The 22,290-nt window shown below is 40.2% G+C and overlaps 1 protein-coding gene across 50 annotated transcripts in view; it reads left to right on the top strand.

Annotated features, from left to right (window-relative positions):
* Positions 1 to 22,290, top strand: part of NRCAM (neuronal cell adhesion molecule) — a 315,121-nt gene that overhangs the window by 198,419 nt on the left and 94,412 nt on the right. For 44 of the 50 annotated variants that reach the window (XR_004268326.1, XR_004268330.1, XR_004268327.1 and 41 more), the window contains 2 exons: positions 18,641 to 18,773; positions 21,653 to 21,864. Coding sequence is in view for 47 of the 50 variants with exons in the window: in XM_032276246.1 (XP_032132137.1) it covers positions 21,759 to 21,864 (106 nt within the window). In the remaining 3 variants the exon portion in view is untranslated. The remainder of the gene's footprint in view (positions 1 to 18,640; positions 18,774 to 21,652; positions 21,865 to 22,290) is intronic. The other 6 variants (XM_032276248.1, XM_032276274.1, XM_032276253.1 and 3 more) reach the window with 1 other exon arrangement.

A 22,290-nucleotide genomic window follows, 5' to 3' on the forward strand; every position in this document is an offset into this window, starting at 1 on the left:
CTGTTAGTGAAGAGGCCTGACTATTTGTGTCATTCATGCACAGAGGATTTCTTTCTTTCTAACCTTTGGAGTTACTGTTATTCTCATCCCACACTTGGAGATAAAGAGCATCAGTTCTCATTTCTGCACAAAAAGAAAAAACAATAGACAAGAAAAGCAATGAAATTCTTTTCTCTGAAGGTGTTTCATGAATGCAGTGAAATAAAGCAGACAGATAAGATAATATAATTTAGTTATTCCTCCTGGAGTCTAGAGCCTGAGATGAAATTGGGGGTTTGCTGCTGCAGGGCAACCACATGGTTCCTTTGGGGACCATAGAGATGAGACACTCACTCTCACCAAGCACCTTGGAAGATGAGGATTGTGTCAGTGGTCTCCATGGGTTTATGTCATTTACCTTTCTTCCTATGTTTTCCCCAAAGTCAAGCTGGTAGCCAAGCTTGAAGAGACAGTAAAGATGTCTGGAAATGCTTCTCCACGTGGTAGCTTCTGCGCTTCTACCTAGAATGAATGAATTTGCACCAAGGGAGTCTGTAGTTATGCTTCCAATGAAGCAAAGGAGAATAAAAAGATAAGCCAAGAGGCTTCCTGGTGAAAGTATGTGACCCAGTGGAGGAAGAAAAGGGGAAAATCTAAGCAACAAAGCAGAAGACTTTTCACACTCAGAGTCAAAATGAGCCAGGGAAAGCAGCTCAGCACCTTGTTTTTCCAAGGAGATGGAAGAGGACCAAATGCAGAGACCTAAGAAGAAATGACCCCAGAAAAGAGTGAAACTGCACATCTATACGTCATGTCTTCTATAAAGTGTGTCCTGTAGATCTTCAGGGAATGCATGTGGAAGAAGAAAGATGCTCAAGACTTACAGTAATAAGAACTTATCTGCTGTTCCCATGCTATTGAAAGATCATGGACTTTGAATCCACAGGACTGGGTTCAAATTCCAGTTTGAATTATTGCTGTGTGGTCTTGGATGAGTTATCTGGCCTCATTAAATCTGTGTCCTCCTTGCATAAAGGAGACAAGTGAGAGAGCCAAAACAAGGGTCCACAAAAGTTCTCAGGGGATGTCTGTTTCTCTCCTGTTTCCTATTTCAGCCTTGAAAAAAAGAGACATGTCGCGCGCACACACACACACACACACACACACATCACTGTAGTTGAGGAGTCCTTCTGTAGGGGAGGTGGTGGGTGCATCAAGAGACCAATTATGGGGTGATTCATTCTTGCAGCGTGAATCCAGGGTATGAGATTTTGCAAACCCAATCTAAGACTGCCAACCACTTGTTAGCCTAGTGCCCCCTAAAAGCTGAGCTAGAGACTATTTATGCACAAGCCTTAGTCTCTGGTTCAGCTTTTGGGGGCTTGTGCATAAGTAGCTTGTTTGGAAATGTGATCCTCAGGAGCAGAAATGCAGGATGGGGGAATGGAAGAGAGTGAGGCGGGGGAGCCAACACAAGGCTGCATGATTGCATTGGCTGTTTGATCCCAGTGGACTGGTGAAAGGGTTTATGAAGTGTTTCAGAACTCTCTGCCAGAGGATGAAATGGAATGCTTTTAACCACAGACTCCAGATCTTCATTTTCTAGAGTGGCCTTCACAACACTCACTCCCCAGCATTGCTGGATTGTGGTTGAGTGCAGAGTGGGTTCCTAGGACTGTTAACCAAAGATTAGAGATGCCTAGGGCAGGAAGCAAGAGATCCCTATGAGGGTCAAGGTGAAGCCACTGTCCGAGAGCATGTGTGCCAAGCTGCCCAAAGCCTCCAGGAAAACATGTCTCTAAGGCTGTGGCTGAAATAAGAGGAGCAATCGAGAGGATTTTGAGGGGTCCAATACAACAACTCTAATGGAAATGCCTGTCTTTCTGCCTGTAAAGAAGGTGCTAAAACAAAGAATTCCTTGGAGTGTCTTTGGCTTTTTGTCTATGATTCATGGAGATAAAACCAAAATTTGCTAAAAATCTGTTGATTAATAAAATGTAAATAGACACAGCAATAACATTTGCTCATTTTATTTTCCAAAAGATACCTGTCAGCTGTAGACAATGTCTAGAGCAAAATATAGCTGTACTATCTACTTACAGGACAACAGACCCAACTTAGGCAGTGGTGATACATGCTGAAAACAAAGAGATCAGTGTTTGGGCTTGAGGGAAATCTAGTGGAAAGTCAAGTTTATTGATCCCTAGGATCACAGCCTTTACCTGGGTCTTAAGTGGGTTTTATAAAGATTTAGGAAATCTTATTAAAGAGGAAATTTGGAAGGGATGCTGGGGTAGTTTTAGAAGAAAGGAGAGGACATAGGGAATATTTCCAAGTCAGCCTGGACCCAGACAAAATTATAAAGTGGATTAAGTTTCTTTTCAGCCCTTTTCTGTCCACCAGTTCTCCTAATGTCCCCACATTCATTCCCCTCCATCACTGTCTGCGTTTAGGAGCCTAGTACCTATTACCGTACTGGACTGCTCAGATGCCTCTGTGCAATCAACCAGTTGATTTTTATTGATGCTTCCTGTGTACCTAGAACCTTGCCAGGAATTGAATATGACAGCACCACCCCACATCATAAATCTTCCCCAAATGGCCTATCCTCCAGTCTCAGGTCCTGCCTATGATGGCTAGATAATTTAAAAGGTTAATTTATATACATTGTGCCAGACACCTGTTTATGCACCATTCCAGAGCCTCGGCCTCCCCGTCTCTTGTCCCAGCTCTGTGTGGGCCCCAGCCAATTTCACACCAGTACCCTTCTCATCTCCCACCCAAGGCTCCCATGTTGACATCACTGCAGAGCCCACTGGTGCCCATGCTCTGGAATGCACAACCCGGAGGTGCAAGGGGGTGAATCTTAGACCAAGCACACCCTGGGAATAAGTTCTTCTCTTTCCCTACTCCATCTCAGGGATGGTTCTGAGCTGCCGTTTATCCACCTTCTTGGCAGTGTGGTCTGGGGATTGAGTAGTCAGTCACACCCGGCAGCTCAGTACTCCTCCATATCGGCTCTCCCTCCTTTCCAGCATCTCTCCCCTTGTACCTCATTCCTCCCTGAGATCATAGTCCCTGATAAAATAACAACCGATTCATTTTTTTCAATAAATATGCATTAGGTATTTACTGTGGGCCAGGCACTGACTCTGGCACTGTGAGTACAGAGATGAACTTTTATGTTCGATGACTTATCTGATATTAGATGTTTTCTCAGGAGCCATATTGTTTAATGCCCTTTCTTGGACATCAAGAAATCCTGGCCACATGGTGGAGAGCTTGGCTTGCCTGAAGGGGTTAAGGATTAGAAATGGGTTGAAAAATGGAATAGGAAGCAAAACTACACAAAACCACTCAGGACCAGATTCTGAAAGCAAAGATATCAGGCACTCTTTCTTCATGGGTCTGGGCTTCCAGACAATTAAAATGTTTATTTTTTTAAAAGATTTTTTAAAAATTCAAATTTCATGTTATTTTAAGTTCCTGGGTACATGTGCAGGATGTGCAGGTTTGTTACATAGGTAAATATGTGCCATGGTGGTTTGCTGCCCCTATCAATCCATCACCTTAATATTAAGCCCCGCATGCAGTAGCTATTTATCCTGATGCTCTCCCTCCCTCCACCCCTCCAACAGACCCCAGTGTGTGTTGTTCCCTTCCCTGCGTCCATGTGTTCTCATTGTTCAGCTCCCATTTATAAGTGAGAACATGCGGTGTTTGGTTTTCTGTTCCTGCATTAGTTGCTGAGAGTATTGGCTTCTGGTTCCATTCAGGTCCTGAAAAGGACATGACCTCATTCCTTTTTATGGCTGCATGGTATTCCCTGGTGTATATGTACCACATTTTCTTTATCTGATCTATCACTGATCGGCATTTGGGTTGATTCCATGTCCTTACTATTGTGAATAGTGCTGCAATGAACATGCACATGCATGTATCTTTATAATAGAATTATTTCTTGTCCTTCAGGTATATACCCAATAATGGGATTGCTGGGTCAAATGGTATTTCTGGTTCTAGGTCTTCCACAATGGTTGAACTGATTTACATTTCCATCAATAGCGTTGAAACGTTTCTATTTCTCCACAGCCTGGCCAGCATCTGTTGTTACTTGACTTTTATTTTTAGAAAGGCTTTTTAACCAATCATTCAACAGTTCATTTAGCAAATTCGTATGGATTTAAGTGACACTTCAAAAGGCTTACAATTTATTGAGTAAAAGAATCAACACTCAATATAGGAAGTGATAAGTATGCTTATAAAAGTATGCATGAGATCTTTAGAAGAGGATTAACAAAGACATTTTCCTCTAGAGAAACTCTGTCCAATAGAACTTTCTGTGATGATGAAAATGTTCTGTTCTGTATTGTTCCAACACAGTAGCCACTAGACACCCCTATGTGGCTGTTGGGCACTCAAATTGTGGACAGTGTGACTGAGGAACTGGATTTTTAATTTTTGTTAATCTTAATTTGAATGTGAGTAGCCACATTTGACTAGTTGCTGCTGTTTTTGATGCCGCAGTTCTAATGGTTGACATTTTAGTGGAGTCTCCAGGAATGAACAGGCATTATCCAGGCCACAAGGAGGATGGGAAACCAAGTAGAAAGTAGAGAAAGCAGACTGGGTAGAGAGAACAGCAGTGAAGGTAATCATCAGAGTGCCTGTTTGCTAGGCTTGTGACAGAGTGAGCAACAAGAGAGAAGGCTAGAAATGTACGCAGAGGCTGTGTCATGATAGGCCTTGATTTTAACAGTCACCATTTACTAAGGATCCCCTAAGCTCCTGCCACATTGCTATGCTCATCACATATATATCTCAATAGCCCCGGGGGTAGGTAAATTAGCCCCACAAGTAAGGAAACTAAGGCACACAGAGTTTTTTGAACATAACCAATGCAACACAGCTTCTAAGTGACAGCACCAGAATTTTAACTAGGCTCTGACTCAACAGCCTATCCTCTTTTTGCTTTATCACTTTCTCCCATGTGGTTCTGTCACATAGGAAATTTGGGCTTCATGTTTTTATAGGCAAAACTGTTCTGAATTGGGGTGTTTCCCTAGACAAAAACTTATGGTGTAAAAACAAGGGGGAAAAGGAGGTGAGAGGGCTGGTCAGAAAAATGAAGGGTGGCCCATGGGACCTAAGCTGGAAAGAAAAGGAAGTGAAGAGTAGAATTTTTGGAGAGCGGGAATAATGTAAAGCTGAAGGACCAGGAGCAGGAGGAATATGAAGAGAAAATACCACACGCAGGGCTGTTGTGGTTGGAGGGAGTTATTGCCATTTTAGCGGGCTTTCAGCCAAAGGACAACCCGGAGCGTGTTTCAGCCCTGAAGCTGAGGGTGTTAATTGCTGAAGGAAATTGGCAGAATTCCCCTCACAGCACACAGACAACCACCTCCTGTAACAGGCAGAGACCCAGACTCCTTCTCTGTGTGAGGAAATGGACTTCTCAGAAACGGAGACTGAGCTTGATATGTTTTCTTTTTTAAATCTCTACTTCTGGGGGCTTATTTTTGCTTAGGAAGATAGAAATCAGTAGCATTGACTTAGAAAAGTATTCATAATCCTCAGCACGCCAGGCGAAGTGTGGCATGTGAAGAAGAGAAGGGTGCGAACGCTCTCATCTGAGATGCTTGGTGAAGCTGATCCTCTCTGCCTGACTTAACGTTTAATAGCTCACATGCCTTCGATGGGCTGGAAGTGAATGTGAAGTTAAAAGCAATTTTGATTTGAAATCAAGGTTATGTAGAAGTGAGTCTTAATAGATCATAAAAATCATTTCAAGAAATACTGAAAATTGTAACAAACTTTTAATAAGGAAATTGATTTGCAGATGGTGAGAGAAACAATTTTTTCATGAAAATGACAGATGTAGCTTATTTTCATTGACATTATTTATTTTCACTAGAATAGGCTGCTGTCTATACTTCTCTTAAAACTGCTCTTTCAATAATACATTTAGATTCATATGCTAATATGCTTGCCATTTCTCTCAGTATTGCTTAATAGTCTGTGTTTAGAAATAGGTATATTGAATTTATACTGGGACTAGAATATTATATTTGAAAGCACTTGCCGGGGCGAAGGCTATAAGTGTATCTTCTGAAAGGTGTCTTGATTTGGAAAGCACAGGATATTCCAGTAAACTTTCTTATTTATAGTTTTATTGAAGTATAGTTTATATACCACAAAATCTACCCATCTTAAGTGTAGTTTGGTAAGTTTTAATGCATTTTTAACAGTTGTGCAAACTTCACTGCAATCTAGCTATAGAAAACAGCTGTTGACTGACAAAATTCTCTCCTACCTGTTTATAGTCAGTCTCGTCTTCTACCCCAGGCCCAGCAGCCACTAATCTGTTCTGTAATTCTATAGTTTTGCCTCCCTCCCCCTCCCTCCACTCTTTCTTTTTTCTTTTTTTTTTTTTTTTTTTTTTGAGTCTTGCTTTGTCACCCAGGTTGGCATACAGTGGCCTGATCTCGGCTCACTGCAACCTCCACCTCCTGGGTTCAAGTGATTCTCATGCCTCACCCACCAGAATAACTGGATTACAGGCATGCACCATGCCCAGCTGTAGTTTTAGTAGAAACTGGGTTTTTGCCATGTTGGAGAGTCTGGTCTCAAACTCCTAATCTCAAGTGATCCACCTACGTTGGACTCCCAAAGTGCTGAGATTACAGGCATGAACCACTGTGCCTGGCCTATAGTTCTGCGTTTCTAAAAATTTCAAGTAAGTAGAATCGTAGATAGCCTTTTGTGTCTGGCTCCTTTTACTCAGCATAGTTTTGAGGTTTCATCCATGTCGCATGTTGTTGCATATATTAGTAGTTCACTCTTTGTTATTGCTGAATACTTTTCCATTATATGAATATACCACCTTTTGCTTATTCTTTCACCAGTTGATGGTCATTGAGTTTATTTCCAATTTTTCATTATTATAAATAATGCTGCTGTGTACATTTGCATACAAGTCTTTGTGTGGTTATATGTTTTCAGTGCTCTTAGGAAAAAGAGTGGAATTGCCAGATTGTATGGTAGGTGACTATTTAACTTTTAAGAAATTGCCAGGTTGGGCATGGTGGCTCTTGCTTTTAATCCAAGCACTTGGGAGGTCCAGGTGGGTAGATTACTTAAACTTAGGAATTCAAGACCAGTCTGGGTAATATAGTGAAACCTGGTCTCTATAAGTAATAAAAGTATTAGCCAGGTATGGTGGAGCACATGCCTGTGGTCCCAGCTACTTGGGAGGAGGTAGGAGGATGGCTGAGCCCAGGAGGCGGAGGTTGCAGTTAGCTGAGATCATGCTGTTGCATTCCAGCCTGGGGGGCAAAGCTAGCCCCCATCTCAAAAAAAAAAAAAAGCTGAATTTTTTTTGTGTATGGCTATATGTTTTTATGTTTCCATAGAAATATGTGAAGGTTCCAGTTTCTCTGCAGCCTCGCCAACACTGGGCATCATCAGTCTTTATGAATGTAGCCATTCAAGTGGGTGTGTGGTGGTAGTATCACATTGTGATTTTAATTTGCATTTCCTTAATGATAAATGATATTGAGTATCTTTTCATGTGCTTGTTAGATATTTGTATATCTTCTTTGGAGAGATCTCTAAGAAAATGCGCATCCTTTTGTTGAGTTATTTTGTCTTCTTAGTTTTGTGTTGTAAGAGTTTTTCTACATGTTGTAAATACAAGTCCTTTATTGGATACATGATTTGTAAAATAGTCTGTGGCTTGTCTGCATTTTCTTATTGGTGTCGTTTGAAGAGCAGATGTATTTAATTTTGATGATGTTAAGTTTATCAGTTTTTTTCTTTTGGTGTCTTACCTAAGAAATGTACCTAGCCAAGGTCACAGAGATATTCTCTTATATTTTATGCCAAGGATGGACAAACTATTGAATTTTATTCTTTAGAACAATGACTAACAATTGCCTGGATGCTAGAGCCAGGGATTTGGCAGTTTCTGGTAGCTTTGTGGTTTCGTGGTTGGGGTGGTGATAGGAGGAGGCTGAGTATATCGCCATTGTAAATAATTGTAACTTGGCCCCAGCAGCCTTCTGTCATCCCTGCTGCTAAGCACAGTACTCAGAAGAACTCCCTCCTGCCTATTTGCCATCAGTCTCCTCTCTGACCACCCTCAGCCTCAGGCATTCATCAATCTGTACATAACTGATTTTTAGGTGATTGAGTTAAATTTAATTGAATCATCTAAAATTCCCTGCACATTTCACTCTGTGCATGAGAAGATGGCACCCTTGATAGTCTGTTTCAAAGAAAAGTTCTTTAACTCACTTATCCAGCTTAGCACTTTGAAACTCATCTGATATTAGAATAAAGACAAAACTCAGTAACAGCATTTATGTCCCCTTACAACGGGCACCAACTTTACATTTCTGCCTCATTACCCTCACCTAGTATCCTTCGTCCCCCTCTGGGTACTTGCCAGAAACACACCATACCCTTGGACTTTACTCATGGCTTACCTCTTCTCAAGTATTATTGTTACTCTTCCCAGGCAAAGCAGAGCTCAGGTTTCACCTCCCAGAGTCTTTCCTCTTCACTCTTGAGCACAAGCAGATGCATCTTGCTCTCTGCTCCCACAGGGCCCAGATCCAGCTCCTGGCGGAGCACTTACCACATTGTTTTGCATTAATTATATTCTCATACAGCTCACTGCCCTCTCCCAAGCCCAGCTTTGAGCACTTCTGGGGTGTGAATTACATTGAATTCGTATTTGAATCCCCCCAGCAGCTAAAACCTAATGGTTTTCCAATACATGTTTTTAATAAAATTTTTGAAACCAGTCCTGCAAAGAACTCTAAGTGCTCTTAGACACTGAGATGATGCTGCAGCTTTAAAGTTTCTAAGTAAAAATGACACTCTTCCCTGTAAGTTGTGTCATTTCATAAACGACCTGGTCTGAAAATCCACTCAGACATTGCTGCCTCTGCACAGTAGCCTGCACTTTCTTCTCAATTTTGTAGGTTTGCCATCGACTTAAAATTTTCAGCATCCAGTGTAGAGATTATTATCACTTGCTTCCCCATCTTGGGCAAAATTTTCTTAGAATTGTGTAGAGAACAACTCATCTCCATCCAAACCTTTGCTCTCAGTTGAAACCAAAGTACATCTTTCAAACATGACCATTTTCCTTCTTCTTGCTTGTTAGCTTGTCTGATGGCTTAGCCCAATTTACAAAATCTGTACAGAAAACTAGGTGTCTTCACTTAAATGTACAGAGAAAACACTGGGATTTATCTGTCTCCTGTTCTTATAACCAACTTTGATAAAAATTTGAAGTTAAAACCAAACTCCTGCTGAGTATTAACAGATCTTCTAGAGCTATTTCTGAAAGAGTATTTTTTAACTTTTGTTTTAGGTTTGGGGGTACCTGTGAATAGAACGGTATTTAGATATTCCAAAAAATAAAAACTGTTTTCTCTGCAAGGCTTGTGAGAGGAGTTAGAGATAAACAATTAGTGTTTCATACTCTAGCAAGGGCCTACAATATTCTTATTTAAAATTCTCGAGGGAGACAGAAACCTAAATTTGGAAAGCCTTCCTCAGACAGAATAACTGGACATTTTTAAGAAGCTGCACAGTGAGGAGTATCCAACTTTGGCAGGCAAGAATCCACCCAACTTTTCCTGCTTAATTCTCAGCCTGCTGTCCATACACGAGCAGGACTTTTAACCATTTCTTCTGCCCATTCCTGAATGACAGCCACACCCAACACCTGATAAAAATTACATGCAGTTATTCTTTCTAGCTCTAAGGATGCCTGTAGGTTCTATCTCCTATGTTCTTGGTCTCAAATCTTGTTCTTAGTGGTCTCCTTGGTGCTCTTTCTGCTGCCACCTCCCTGAATTTCATTCTTTACCCAATCCTTTCATTTGTAAACTCTATTGGATGCTCTGCCAGCCTTTTTTTTTTTTTTTTCAAAACAGTCTCTCACTGTCACCAGGCTAGAGGGTAGTGATGCCATCATAGCTCACTTCTGCCAGGCTTTTGAATCATCTTCTCCCCAAAATGTTGTTTTGTGTTACCCAACTTGGCACCACTGGACACAGGTGCAGTGGGTGATGCCACTCAGAAACCATTGCTCAGCTGAGAGCTCCGAGCCCACTCCTCTTTGAAAGGAGACTGGGCGAAGACTTGTTTGGCCTGTCCACCTCATTCTTCCCTTGGTTGAGACAGCACCATGTGGCTGGTACTCACTTCCCCATTCCTGCTTGTGCCCAGACACAACAACCAGCAGACTCAAAGGATCTAATATGTAGCTGTCTTCCAATTTCTGGTCTTGGTTTTCCCTCTGTCCTGGCATCTCAGTGGCCATCACTGTTGGTGACTGGTTTATTTGACTTCCCTTCTATCATAGCAGATTTGCCTCTCATAATTCAGTGTTAAGTGTAGGTAGGCAGGCCTTAGAGACCTTCAAAGCATAAGCCCTTACAAGGGATCTTCTAGTAAAGTTGTCTTGAAGTCTTTGTGATTCATTTAATATATTTAAAGAAATTATTTTTGTAAGTATTTTTAGCCCAGTTTGTTGGTGAGTGACCACAATTTCTGAATGAATAAAAAATGATAGGAATCACCACAACGTAACTTGGAAAAGTATTACTTCCAAATCATTTCTTCTTTTCTTGCTTTTTCTTTGTCCTCCTTATCCCACTTTTTTCTTACTTTCCATGTTTCTTTCCAGAGGACACAAATACTTATCTTTACAAAATAAATGCTCAGTTTATCCACACAAAGTTGTCCATGAAAATTAAACTGAAAAGACACAGAGAGGCAGTAATTCTAGGTTATCGTTCTCATCAACCAACTTTGATAAAAACCAGAGGCTTTTCTGTTCTGAGTCCCTAGGAGGTTAGATATTTTGGCCAGAAACACATTCCTAAACTGCTCTTTCATTTTTTCATTTTTCAAAAACTTAAAAAAAATTTAATTTTAATTTTTGTGAGTACATAGTAGGTGTTTTATGTACTTTTTAACCTCATATTTATGGGATATATGAGATGTTTTGATAGAGGCATGCAATGCATAATAAGCACATCATGTATATGGGGTATCACTTCCTTCAAGCATTTATCCTTTGTGTTACAGACAATCCAATTATACCCTTTTAGTTATTTTAAGAGGTACAATTAAATTGTTGACCATAGCCACCCTGTTGTGCTATCAAATACTAGGTCTTGTTCTTTCTAATTGTTTTGTACGTTGTAACCATCCCCACTTTCACCCCAGCCACCCTCCCACTACCCTTCCCAGTCTCAAGTGACCATTCTTCTGCTCTCTAGCTCCATGAGTTTAGTTGTTTTGATTTTTAGATCCTACAAATAAGTGAGAACATATGATGTTTGTCTTTCTGTGCCTGGCTTATTTTATTGTTATAAATGACAGGATCTTTTTTTTTTTTTTTTTTTTTTTTGAGACAGGATCTGATTCTGTCATCCAGACTGGTGTGAAGTGCAATATTGGCTCACTGCAACCTCTGCCTCCCGGGCTCAAGCCATCTTCCCACCTCAGCCTCCTGAGTAGCTGGGACTATAGGCACTTGCTATCATGCCCAGCTCATCATTTTTTGTATTTGTGTGTGTGTATGTGTGTGTGTGGAGACAGAGTTTTGTGTTGTTACCCAGGTTGGTCTTGAACTCCTGAGTGCAAGCAATCCTCCTGCCTTGGCCTCCCAAAGTGCTGGGATTAGAGGCATGAGCCATTGAGCCTGTCCTCACTCTTTTTATGGCTAAGTAGTATTCCATTATATATAAGTAGTACATTTTCTTTATCCATTTATGTGTTGATGGACACTTATACATGGCTTCCAAATTTTGACTATTGTGAATAGTGCTGCAACAAACATGGGAGTGAAGATATCTCTCTTATATACTGATTTCTTTTAGATATATACTGAGCAGTCGGATTGCTGGGTTGTATGATCACTTTATTTCTACCTTAACTACTCTTCGAATTCACGTTTCTTTTGAATCATCACATTGGAATATATTCTTTGTATGGAGTCCATTTAAGTGGTGGTGAAAAGAGAGTGTGATGTTATAGAAAAAGTTGTTCCTGAGAAGCCACAGACAGCAGAATTTAGTACAGGGAGCAGACTGTTCCAAAGCTCTTAAATTGTTGGGTTGATTAAATCTCACAGTACAGGGAACATTGTTTCTAACATTCATGTTTTTGTGTACTTACCTTTCACAGAGGACATGGGATTCTGAGGAGTTAATATTTAACTTCCAGAAAGCTGAGTTATATTCTAAATGATCGGGAGACGGATGTTCTTTGGAGTAAACCGGATAAATTTTCTTGCAAACAAATGGCCACTCGTTGATTTATTTATTTTTTATAAAGGCAGATATTCACATAGCCTGTATAAAGGAAATTAAATGCACCAGGAGTTAAATATTTCATGCATTACTCTGCTGTTTTGCTGGTAAGTCCTTTGTAATACAACATGCATATCAGTAAGTGACTGAGATTTGTTCTTTATGTGAAACAGCCTCGGGCTGGCATGAAGAATTTTCAGCTATTTGGTTTGTGATAATGCACCTTCCCGTGCACTGATAGCAAGTGGAAAATACAATTTTTCATGTCACATCCATCTCTATTTCTCATTTTCATGGTTCTGTTATGATTATGGAGAGCCTGGATACCATGGCAAATATATTTTGAAATGTGGCTGGGAAGATTATAGTAATCTGTGGCATGTTGGGAGTGATGCACTTTGGATTTGGTAAATCTGGGCATTTTGCCTTTCCAACCCACATGCCCAGGCCCTTCTTTGCGGGAAGCCCAAGTTATCAAAAAGAATGGTTTATAGATGCAGCTGGGAGGAAGACAGAGGAGGTAGCTTCAACCAGCTAGCACCCACACAACCCGTCAGCATCATCCAGCCGCCTGACAAATCACCAAGATGAAAAAATAAGATGGCCATCCTCTGGGATGTCACTTCTGAAACTCTTTCCAGAAAAGGCACTTCAGATTGATTGTAAATAGGGCATGCTCCCCATGGCAGAAATACTAGTGCTCACTAAATATTCCACATGCACCCCAGCATTTCCCAGACTCTCTGCTGATTGGAGTCATTGACTACTTCTGGCCAATGTGTTGTGAGCAAAAGATGTATGCAGCACTTCTGGTTGGAGGAAGGTAAGAGCAGGAGAGCATGGGGACTTTGGAAGACATTTGTTGAGATAACAGCATCACACAATGGTGGCACCTCTGTCAGCCTGGAGCAGAGGTGCCTGCACACCCACACTGTACAATAGCACAGGCCAAGTATCAACTGTATTATGTTAAGCACTGAGACTTCTAGATTAATTTCTTACTGGAGTGTAGGTTAATTCTCTCTCCTGCTCGCTCTTCTCCTGCACTACCACCCTTCACACTCATTAGGAAAGGAGTAGATACTGAGATTTTGACCTGTGCACTGCATCCCTACCCTGAGTGGTCCGTACCATTCAATAAGCATAGCAGGTTTATCTTTGAAATGTGACGCAATGTTTTTCATAAGTGACTAGCCTGCCAGTCATTTCAAAATGCTATTTTTTACTATTAAATGGCCACCATTTTGCCATGCGTTGTTTTCTTGACACGCGGATAAGGTATAGCATGTTTAGAATATTAGTATCCTGAAGGACCTTTCTTTGCTTAAGTTTTTATTAAACTGTTTCTGATCCTTACATCTTCTCAGTGCTATTTGTAGAAATCTCAGTTTACAGGAAGATAAATAGAGCTAGAGCTTGTTTCAGTGACACTACAAATGTTTCTGAATATGTTGCTCTGAAGACCCATATTCAGAACTAAATTTTCATTTCTCAGACCTCACTTTTAGAGCAGTTTCCTACTTTCCATTTTTGGTTTTAAATAGATCTTTGTTTCTATTTTCTAATCTGAAAGGAATCAGCTGAAAAGTGGACCTTGTGAGGAAGGAGGAGGCCTGTCTCTGTGGTTTGGCCTTCCCATCTCTCCTCCCTGCTTTCTCCAGATGACCTGTCTTGTGGGAGAGTGAGAAGAATAGAAGCTGGGGCCATGATCAGCCAGAGTTCTAGTATAATTCACGGAGATGGGAAAGTAGAAGGGGTAGCAAAGATTAAGGCAGAGAACAGGACGGGCCAAGTATCAACTGTATTATGTTAAGCACTGAGACTTTTAGATTAATTTCTTACTGGAGTATAGGTTCCATCCTGTTCTCTGCCTTAATCTTTACTATTCTGCTTTAGAAATAAATTAATATAGTGCCTAAGACAATAAATTAGGCATAATTTACAATTATGCTAAAATAATAATATTTTGGCATAAACAAATTTATGCTAAAATAATAGTGTTAACCACCTTTTATTTATTCTGACTATAAGTTTTGTGTGAGAAATGTAAGTTAAGTATGTGCCCTTTGGCTGCACCAACATATTTACAGAAAATAATCTAGAAAAACTGAAAAGGTTAGATTAGTTTTGAAGAAAAGTGTACATCACCACACTATTTACTAATTTAGAATTCCTGTGGTTCTAGCCATGACTTTGTAAGGAGACCTTCACGTTTGAATCATCAGTCCCCCTAAATGTGCATGTTAGTATGTTTCCGGTTGCAAGAAACAGCCAGTCTCAGTTTATCTTAACTCATTGCAGATATCTGTGGCTATATAACAAACCATTCCCAAATTTTGTGACTTAAAGCAACAACAGTTTATTATTTCTCATAATCCTGAGGGTTGACAGGATGGTTCTTCTGTTGCATGTAGTTTAACAAGTCACTGGCTCAGCTATTTTAGCTGGGAGCCCAGCTGGGGCCAGAGAGTCCAGGATGATCTCTTATCTCCCAGGGTATCTTTCCACTGGCTTCTCATCATCAGTAGGATGGCTCATACTTCCCAGAGGGAACATTACGGATAAGCTGCAGTGTGCAAATGGTCATTACGTCTCCGTTCACATAATGCTTGCTAAACATCCCACTGGCCAAAGGACGTGACACGGCCAAGCTTATTGTGTAAGGAGACTATGCAAGGGCATGGATACTGGGAGGAGTGCTTCCTGGGGCCACCAGTGCAACAGACCACCTACCATACTAATGAAAGTGTGTTGTAGCATACACAAGACAGGAAGATGTCTCCATCTCAGTCACTAGTGTGGCAAACTTCCTAGAGAATTGGAATGTTGTTTGGGGTACTAAGAGATTTAGAGGCCTGGTGATTGCAGTGCAAGAGTAGTAGGTGCTTGTTATCACTGATCCAGTGTTCTGCTGATGTCATGACCACTCAGTCCTTCTCTGTCTCTGTTGCTGTTGATCCTCTGCTGCCCACTGGCCTTTTTCTGTACCTGACGCCTCATATCTTTTGCTTACTCATGATTGCTCCTACTGCCTTGCCTCGATTTGACCTTTGGCTTTTGTTCCTGCTCCAAACCGCTGACTCACTCACTCTCTCTCTGTCTCACATTCGCCCTCTCTATGAGAAAGGAATTTGTCACCACTCATTTGGTCACTCTTCAGTCCCTTTCAAGAAGCCAAGTCAACTCACAGGCTGTACACGGCTCCCTGCCTTTGTTCAGACAGAGGCTGAACACCCACCCTGATTCTTTTTGCCTTGGTCAGAGTGATGAGGTCAATGCAGAAGAAAGACTGTGAGCGTGGCAGCCATTCAGAGTGCAGCAATGCCCTCCCGACTCTGCTTAGTGAATTCTGATTGGATTGGAGGGTGGGATGAGCTTCACCGTCTTTGAAGTTCTTTGCAAAGAACTAGTTCCTTCCTCTCTTTATGCAGCCGTCTTTCCTTTCCCAATCAGCTTTCTCATCCCTGAAGCCACTCCTGACAACTGTCATCAGGTAGCTGCCTGGACAAGCCTTGAAAGTGTTGATCAGGGTTGCTATTCGTCTCATACACGTGAGCTTTTCATTAACCATGCTTCATCCTTTGTCTTAGATCTCTTAGTTATATCATTGTCTCATATTGTTCTATTTTCTTTTTTGTTATTGTTGTGCTAAGTAAAAGAGATGTGAAAATCCTGTATTCAGATGATCATGTGTGTTGCAAATAACTAGATTTCATTGAAAGAGCTTGGTAATTTTGGTGATCTAACGTCAGTGTCCCAAAAGCTTTTTAATAATTTTCTAAATCTAAAATGTCCTTAAACTATTGCTTAATATAATTGTATATTTCTTTATGCCTGAACTCTCTCTAGAAGGATTCACAAAACTTGGTAAGAATGCTGGCTTCCTAAGGGACAAAGCGGGTTGCTGGTTGCTTGCTTTGCACTCTATGGTCTTTTGTACTTTATGAATATTGTACCATGTGCACACACTGACTACTTTTAAAGTACATCTTGTCTACATTATCTAAAATTGTTCTTCCTTTACTAGGCCAGGGCCCATGTGTAGTAGAAGTCCATGGGGTACTATTCACATGGAATCCGGTGTGAAGAATCTCCTAAAGTTGTGCCATGGGCAACACTGTGAAGATCTTCCATAGATATTCAGAAACCATTAGAAGTTTTCTTTTTTTAACATCAGTAACCAAACTTGGTAATTCTGTTTGCTTATTGACTAATTACAAATTAAGATGATATAGGAGGAAGGGAAATGCTAGAGATCTCTTGGGGTGTGGCAGTGTGAGGTGGCTAAAAGCTCCAGAACATTCCACAACTGGAGCTGTAGATCAGGTACTTCACATATCATTTGTCCTTAAGCAAGTGATACCATCCTACACCTTGGATTCCTTATCAGTCAATTGAGAAATATAATAGAAGTTACCTTCTGGGATTCCTGGGAAGACAAGTTAATGTCTGGAGGGGACCCATCGCCATGTCTGGGACACGGAAAAGGCTCAGTGAATGGTGGCCAGTTGGATTTTTTCCTTGTCTGGTAAATGGATAGAAATACCTGTTTTTCTGTTTTCTGGGGTTTTTATGAATATCACATAAGATAATTAGTTATAGTGCTCTAAGGTGTAGAGATTTTGAGCTATTATCAAGATGTTGTTCCATCATCTGTTATTTGGGTACAAACCACCTGTTCATTGTTCACCATTCCTTAGGTACTATTCCGGGTTCTAGTTCCTAAATTCTTGGTAGAGGCTCTACTATGGAAGATTCCTTTAAACAAGCAAGAAATTATAAACATGGCCCTTAAAGCTTCACACAGTTTGTCTTGTTTGATCATTACCATCTCTATAGTCCTGTTATCCCAGACTACTTTTTTCTGAGGTACATTCATGATCGTGTAGTTGTGTAGATGTAACTGCGACTCTGTTGATGTGTTCATTATTAGTCATCATTGTCCATTTCTTTCTAACCTTTCCTCCACAGTCTCAGACTCAAAATCTGTAATTGCAAAGTACAGCATGGGCTAGGGGTGTGCATTCATGTGCATCTTCCTTATGGAAAATATTTAAAATATAAAAAGTGACCATCCCCAAGTTGACTGCTGAAAAATGCCTTTCACGGTCAAGATGATGTCATACCCACTTAGTTATCCACTCACTGACTCGAGTCACTGATGAGGCACCCAAACAATTTAGTGTGTCAAAGGGCATCGAGTCACATAAGCATATTTGTTTATCTGCTTGGAGAGTACAGATCATGTTATGTGTTCGACCAGCGTGGAACCCACCCATTTTGGGATGCTGAAAAGCCCAAATAGAGCAGAATGAAATGGCAAGTAATGCATGGCCTTCAAATTCTGGTAGAGAGCTGATTTTTTTAATTAATATAATTTCATCCTTCATTTGAGAGAAAAATAAAGGTTTCATTTTCTTTCTAAAGACAAGACTTCTTAAGTAAGCAACAGGAGAGCTGTTTCTCTCAGGTTTGATGTGAATCCTTTGTCAAAACTGTAGGGTTTTCTTTTGAAATACATAGTAAGTAATGCAGGGGAATATTTGCTCTGTGATTTAATATGAATTTGAGGCAAAAGAAATAAGGGAACCTTGAATTGCATTTATTTTCTAATGATGAAAAGTTTGCCAAGGAAGGGATTTTCCCCCTTTCTGTTTCACAGATTCTATAGGTGACATATGAAAAGTTGCTCTGAATGGAGTTATATGAAATGAGCTATGAAAAGGCTTTGCTGTTTATCATTACTGTCAGTCCTTTTAGCAGTTTGTGTGATTTTAAATAACAAGGTGATCTGTTTTTCAGAAGACGAACCTACTGTTTGTCTCATTCAATCATGCTTATATTCAATCATGCTCATAAAATGAGCAAATGGCAAATATTTTTTGCACATTGTAAGCTATATTGCACTAACATACTCCTTACCCTTGATTAAAAATCATGCTGCTATTTCAAATTGGGATTTTATTCATCATAGTATAATTACATTAACAATTTAGTTTTAGTTCGTGATTCTCATTTAATGAAGAATGACCATCATTTTACAAGGTAAAGTACAAGACAGATGGGCTCCTACTGAGTCAAGGCATTGACGTCAATACCGAGAGTGCAAAGCTATGGTTTTTCTTTGTGCAGCGTGCAGAGTACATTACTCTCACTGAGAGAAAGCTCAATCATTTTCAGTTTGATTGAGTGCTGGGAACTTAATGCATGTTCTTAGGCATTTGGACTTTCACCCATAAGGGCATACGTCGCAGGAGTGGGTGATTTTCCATGGGCAGGAGCTAGAGGATGGGCTGGATCATTGCTTTGTCCTCCTCTAACAGAACCTACACTAGAGAAGATTTGTGGCTAATGGTGTAGTTTAACTTAAAACTTCTGAGGAGAGCTCTCATCTTCAGTTATCATAGTTCATGACCTTCCAGCAGTATGAGGATTTGTTTACTCATGTCTCTTTAAGTAAGTGCTTTCAATTTTTTTAAAAAACGTAACTTTTAAAAATAAAACACTGTGATTTGATGTGTAATAGTTTACTCCATGTATACTCTGAAAAAGCATAGAGGTTGATTGATACTTTCTTTTACATGAATTTGTCTAAGGATTTTCTCTATATTGGAGGGTGAATATGTAGTTAATGCATCCAGGCAAAATACATGAAGAACTTACAATAGAAATTGTATGTAGCTGTTTAGATCTTATAAGTGTTACAATTTATTAGTACATCTATTGGGAAGTGTATTAGTTCTCCAGCTCCTGTCCGGAGAACTTGGCACTTAGGTTCAATAATCTCCATCAGCATGACACAGAAATCAGACAAATAAACTGTTTTCCTCTTCAGAGTTTGGCTCTTTTATCTCAATATATATAATATGTAAGATCCATGTGTTTTAGTGCCATTTGTGACATTTATTTTTATCTTCCCTAAAGCTTATGTGAATCTACAATTAGGGTTTCAACCAAAAACTCATGAGAGAACTAATTAAATTTGACTAAATGATCTAGATGTGCTTTGCACATGCAGAAAGATAGTCTGATTTGTATTTGTTCAGAGATGGTTGAGTGAGCTTTTATACCTGTGTCTCAATGCTTAATGAATGTTTGGATATTATAATATGGAAAGACATTTCCTGGCTCTTAAATGAAGCCACATAGTATGGATGTTTTATTCACAAAATAATATTTATGTAAGGATAATGTTTCTGTTTAACTTTTTTTTTTTTTTCGGAGATGGGGTCTTGCTCTGTCACTCAGGCTGGAGTACAGTGATGCGATCTCACTCACTTCAGCCCCCACCTCCTGGGTTCAAGCAATTCTCCCACCTCAGCCTCCCAAGTAGCTGGGATTACACACACCTGCCACCACACCCAGTTAATTATTGCATTTTTAGTAGAGACAGGATTTCACCATGTTGGCCAGGGTGGTCTCAAACTCCTGACCTCAGGTGATCCACCCGCCTCAACCTCCCAAAGTGCTGGGATTACAGGCATGAGCCACCATGCCTGGCCTAGCATATTCTTTTTAAATTTGTTTTGCAAGAAGTGTGCTACTACAGTTTTAATCATGTTCAAATCAGAACTTGATTGCTAGCAAAATATATTAGGATTATTTCATTTTCCTGTTGACATTTAAGCTCTATTCTCCACACAGACATGATCTTACAACTAATTTGACCATATTAACAAGAGATTGGTTTTTAAATCAAGTGGTATAAATATAAATACAGCCTTGGGTAGATGACTGCCAGACTATCCAAATGCAACCTCAGCTTCAAAGACTGTAAAGTCTCCTTTTTTTTCCCCCTTTCCTCCTTTCATTTATTATTTTTTTTCCTCCAAATATTTCTTTACTACCTACCATGTGCCAGGCGCTGCAGTGGGCTATGAGGATGCAGTGGGGGATAGGACAGATATCGTCCCTGCCCTCAGGAGACGTGCAGTTTATTGGGAAAGATGGACATTATAAAAATGCGCAATTATGCAAGTAAAAATTACATAAATTATTCAGTACTTAAACTTGTGGGAGCTACACCAGTTTGTAATAATAACAACCCTCCCACCTTCTTGAGAGAGACATTGCTCGCCCCACCTCTCTTCGTTAATGAGAGGACATGATTGAACCTGTTACTTCAGGTAGGAGTTTGCTATGGGAAGGATCTCAGTGTTCTATGAGTGTGTTTGTGCTCATACTCTCCAATATGCAGTGGACACTTCCAATATGCAAGGCATGCTATATTAGGTGATGGGAGAGGGCTACAAAGATGAGAGAGACAAAATCCTTGCCTGGCTGAGTAGAGAGCATGTATACCTTATGTGTACACTCACAGCCTATTTATTAATATATATCTACCAATGTATGTGATGTTTAAAACAAGGAATTTCAGGGATTCAGGGGTGGTGGTGAAATAACTTCTAGTTCTGGTGATCAGCTCATGTTTCCTGGAGATGACCTTTTTACTGATCTGTAATGGACTTTGATAAGAAAATATGGTGGATAAAGGCATTCCAGGCAAATGAAATAGAATAAGCAAAGACAAGCAGGCAGGAAAATTTGCGGCATATCAAAGGACTGACACAGAAAGAAAAACAGAAATGAATCATCAAACCAAAAAGGTAATTTATATGGAAATAAAAGGAAGTCATGTTTGTAGGAGAAATTAAGCCCAGATCACTGGGGTTTTTAAGTACTTGTTTAAAGATACATTGGACTTTATTTGAGAGATCACATATGGCTACTCCCATTATTTAACCAAAGAAGCCTAGTAGAAAAAATTAATTAGCACTGTGAAGGAGGGTGACTACAGTGAGGAAGGCACGAACTGAGAGCCCAGCCAGGTTCATTGCTGTGATCTAGGTGGGAGATGGGGAAGACCTGAATGGTCAGTGTTCATCTCATAAGTCAGTGTTTTGGCTTTGAAGCAAATTTACAACAATTCCCCGAACTTTCCCAGAGATAATCTGTAGAATGGAGAAGCCATTAGGCCTCCCCTCTAAAGTCACAAGGTGATTGCTTTCTAACCACCTTAAAAAGCCAAGTTTTCCTGATCTGTTGGGAAAGACATGATAGCCTCTGAACGCTCGAAATACAAATACCATTTAAAATGGAAAAGTCATACGGATGGCAGACAGATTTTGCTTCACATCACTAGTATCTCTGAACTGATTTTAGATGATTTATGAATAGATGATTATTCCAGTCTTGAGAGTTAAATATTTAAAAGTTAACTTTCTTTTAGAGTTCATGTATAACACAGGGCTGGTTCTCTGTACTGCAGACTTCCACTCTTCATTTCCTTCTTTTTAATACATTATAATGATTATTCCTACTCTATCCTTTTTCAGTTTCCTGCATGAAAATTACTTAAACATTGCACACAACGTTTCACAAAGTCTTTTGTGAAAGAAGAAAAGGAAATTCAGTTTGTGGGTCTCAGCAGGAGTTAAGCTAATGCAGCTTAAAATAATGCCGAAAAAGAAGCGCTTATCTGCGGGCAGAGTGCCCCTGATTCTCTTCCTGTGCCAGATGATTAGTGCACTGGAAGTACCTCTTGATCGTAAGTATTAACATTTTAAAGCTGTTGGGCCCAGGAGTCAAAGCCTCCCAGCATTTACCATCACTCTGAACTGCGTGAATGGAGAAGGTGTCTGTGTGATACTGAAAAGCCAATCAAAATTAATTTGGCTTTTACCTTCAGCACCTGGTGTTTTTAAAGATTCGCACTGTAGAAGTAGCCATTGAAATGGTCAGACTCAAAATTCCCTCCCCCTGGGTCTCCTTCTTCCCACTCATGTGCCTTTTGTCTGCACTGCTGGGGATGGCCTGAGAAGGATTGAGTTGTACTAGCTGCCTGATCATCCCAACAGGTGGCTCTTTAGAGAAGCAGTCCCACAAGAAAACTATATAAGCCACTTTAAAATGATCATGGAGACCTCCCCATTCCTCCCCTCACCACTTTTCCCTTTCCTGTCCTATGCTGAGG

The sequence above is a fragment of the Sapajus apella genome, unplaced genomic scaffold (genome assembly GCF_009761245.1).
Source record: "Sapajus apella isolate SASKATOON/1434 unplaced genomic scaffold, GSC_monkey_1.0 scaffold7, whole genome shotgun sequence".
NCBI classification, from domain to species: domain Eukaryota; kingdom Metazoa; phylum Chordata; class Mammalia; order Primates; family Cebidae; genus Sapajus; species Sapajus apella.